The sequence below is a fragment of the Bremia lactucae genome (assembly GCF_004359215.1).
Source record: "Bremia lactucae strain SF5 chromosome Unknown BlacSF5_NotPlaced_86_SHOA01000035.1_18127bp, whole genome shotgun sequence".
Lineage (NCBI taxonomy): Eukaryota > Oomycota > Peronosporomycetes > Peronosporales > Peronosporaceae > Bremia > Bremia lactucae.
This window is the reverse complement of record NW_027152099.1, coordinates 979-2058: the sequence shown is the minus strand read 5'-3', so window position 1 is coordinate 2058 and position 1080 is coordinate 979. Positions and strand designations below refer to the sequence as shown.

Genomic DNA, 1080 nt, shown 5'->3' with positions numbered 1-1080 from the left:
ATGTCGTCCACGGGCACTGCTGACGACAGCAAGTGTCCTTCCAAACCAACCAACACGACCAAATACGCGTTCTACACGGTCGCCAAGCCCCAAGACACAGTGTGCCTCGAACTCACGAAAGATGGCGGGGATACCGTCGCCTGGCGTTCGACGTACGTTGTCAAAAACACCGACTCGTCCAATCAAGAATCGTTGGCGGTTTCTCGATATCTATTGGATCCGTGGCCACTTAACCTCATTGGATCTCTTATCTTGAATTTTCATTATAATTACAAAACATCAGACATGACGTCGGCGGTCATGATGCGCATGACAATTGCCAAAACCGCTCTCGATCCTGTCGTCATTGAGGTTCGCGTGATCTTAGCCTACTCGGGGGACAAAACAAATCTTGTAGCTTCGGCAAAATACCTCGAAGAAGTTGACATTGGAGGCATCCCTTTTGAGTTATACGAAGTTGTGAACTCGCATGGTGTCGTCGTTCCTACGTTTGTCTCCAAGACGCTTCAAGTGTCATATGAAGGGGACTTTATGAACTTTATTGATCACTTGTCTCCAAAGACTATCAATCAACAATACTACCTACAAACCCTCGAAACGGGCCTCCTGATCCATTCGAGCGCGGGCAATAGCTTTGAAGTCACGAACCTCGGAATTGCGCACGCTTATTTAGGACCTACTGAGTAATTTGCTCCGTAGTAGCTTTGTGCTTGTGCCACCCAGACCATCACTTTAAAAAAATAATAATCTTGACAACAAATTTGCTTTTGCTTTTGATTCTGTCGGTTGACTTTCGGTTCCTTTTTCCGTTGCACTCTATTGTTTTGGCGGACTTATGCCCCAAATTTAGGGCAAATTTAGGCTATTTAATGTTTTTGCTGTTACCGAAGATTATATCTTAAATCTTGCAAACGAATTTTTTTGAGCATCTGCTTCGAGAGCAATCGGATACAGTCGCATGGATTAATGGTCTTGCCGATTTTTAATTCCTTATATAAAAAACTTTTTAATGCCTTATATAAAAAACTTAACTTTTCAGATGATTCGTAAAATTGGGTACAAGCATTTCGAGCACACGGT

General features: G+C 43.2%; 1 protein-coding gene across 1 annotated transcript; it reads left to right on the top strand.

Moving 5' to 3' along the window:
• On the top strand, window positions 1-687 carry CCR75_009747 (uncharacterized protein; the record flags this gene model as incomplete). The annotated part of the gene is made up of 1 exon (XM_067967786.1): window positions 1-687. One exon carries the CDS (start codon window positions 1-3, stop codon window positions 685-687), a length of 687 nt encoding a protein of 228 aa, XP_067817872.1.
• Window positions 688-1080: the final 393 nt, after the last annotated feature.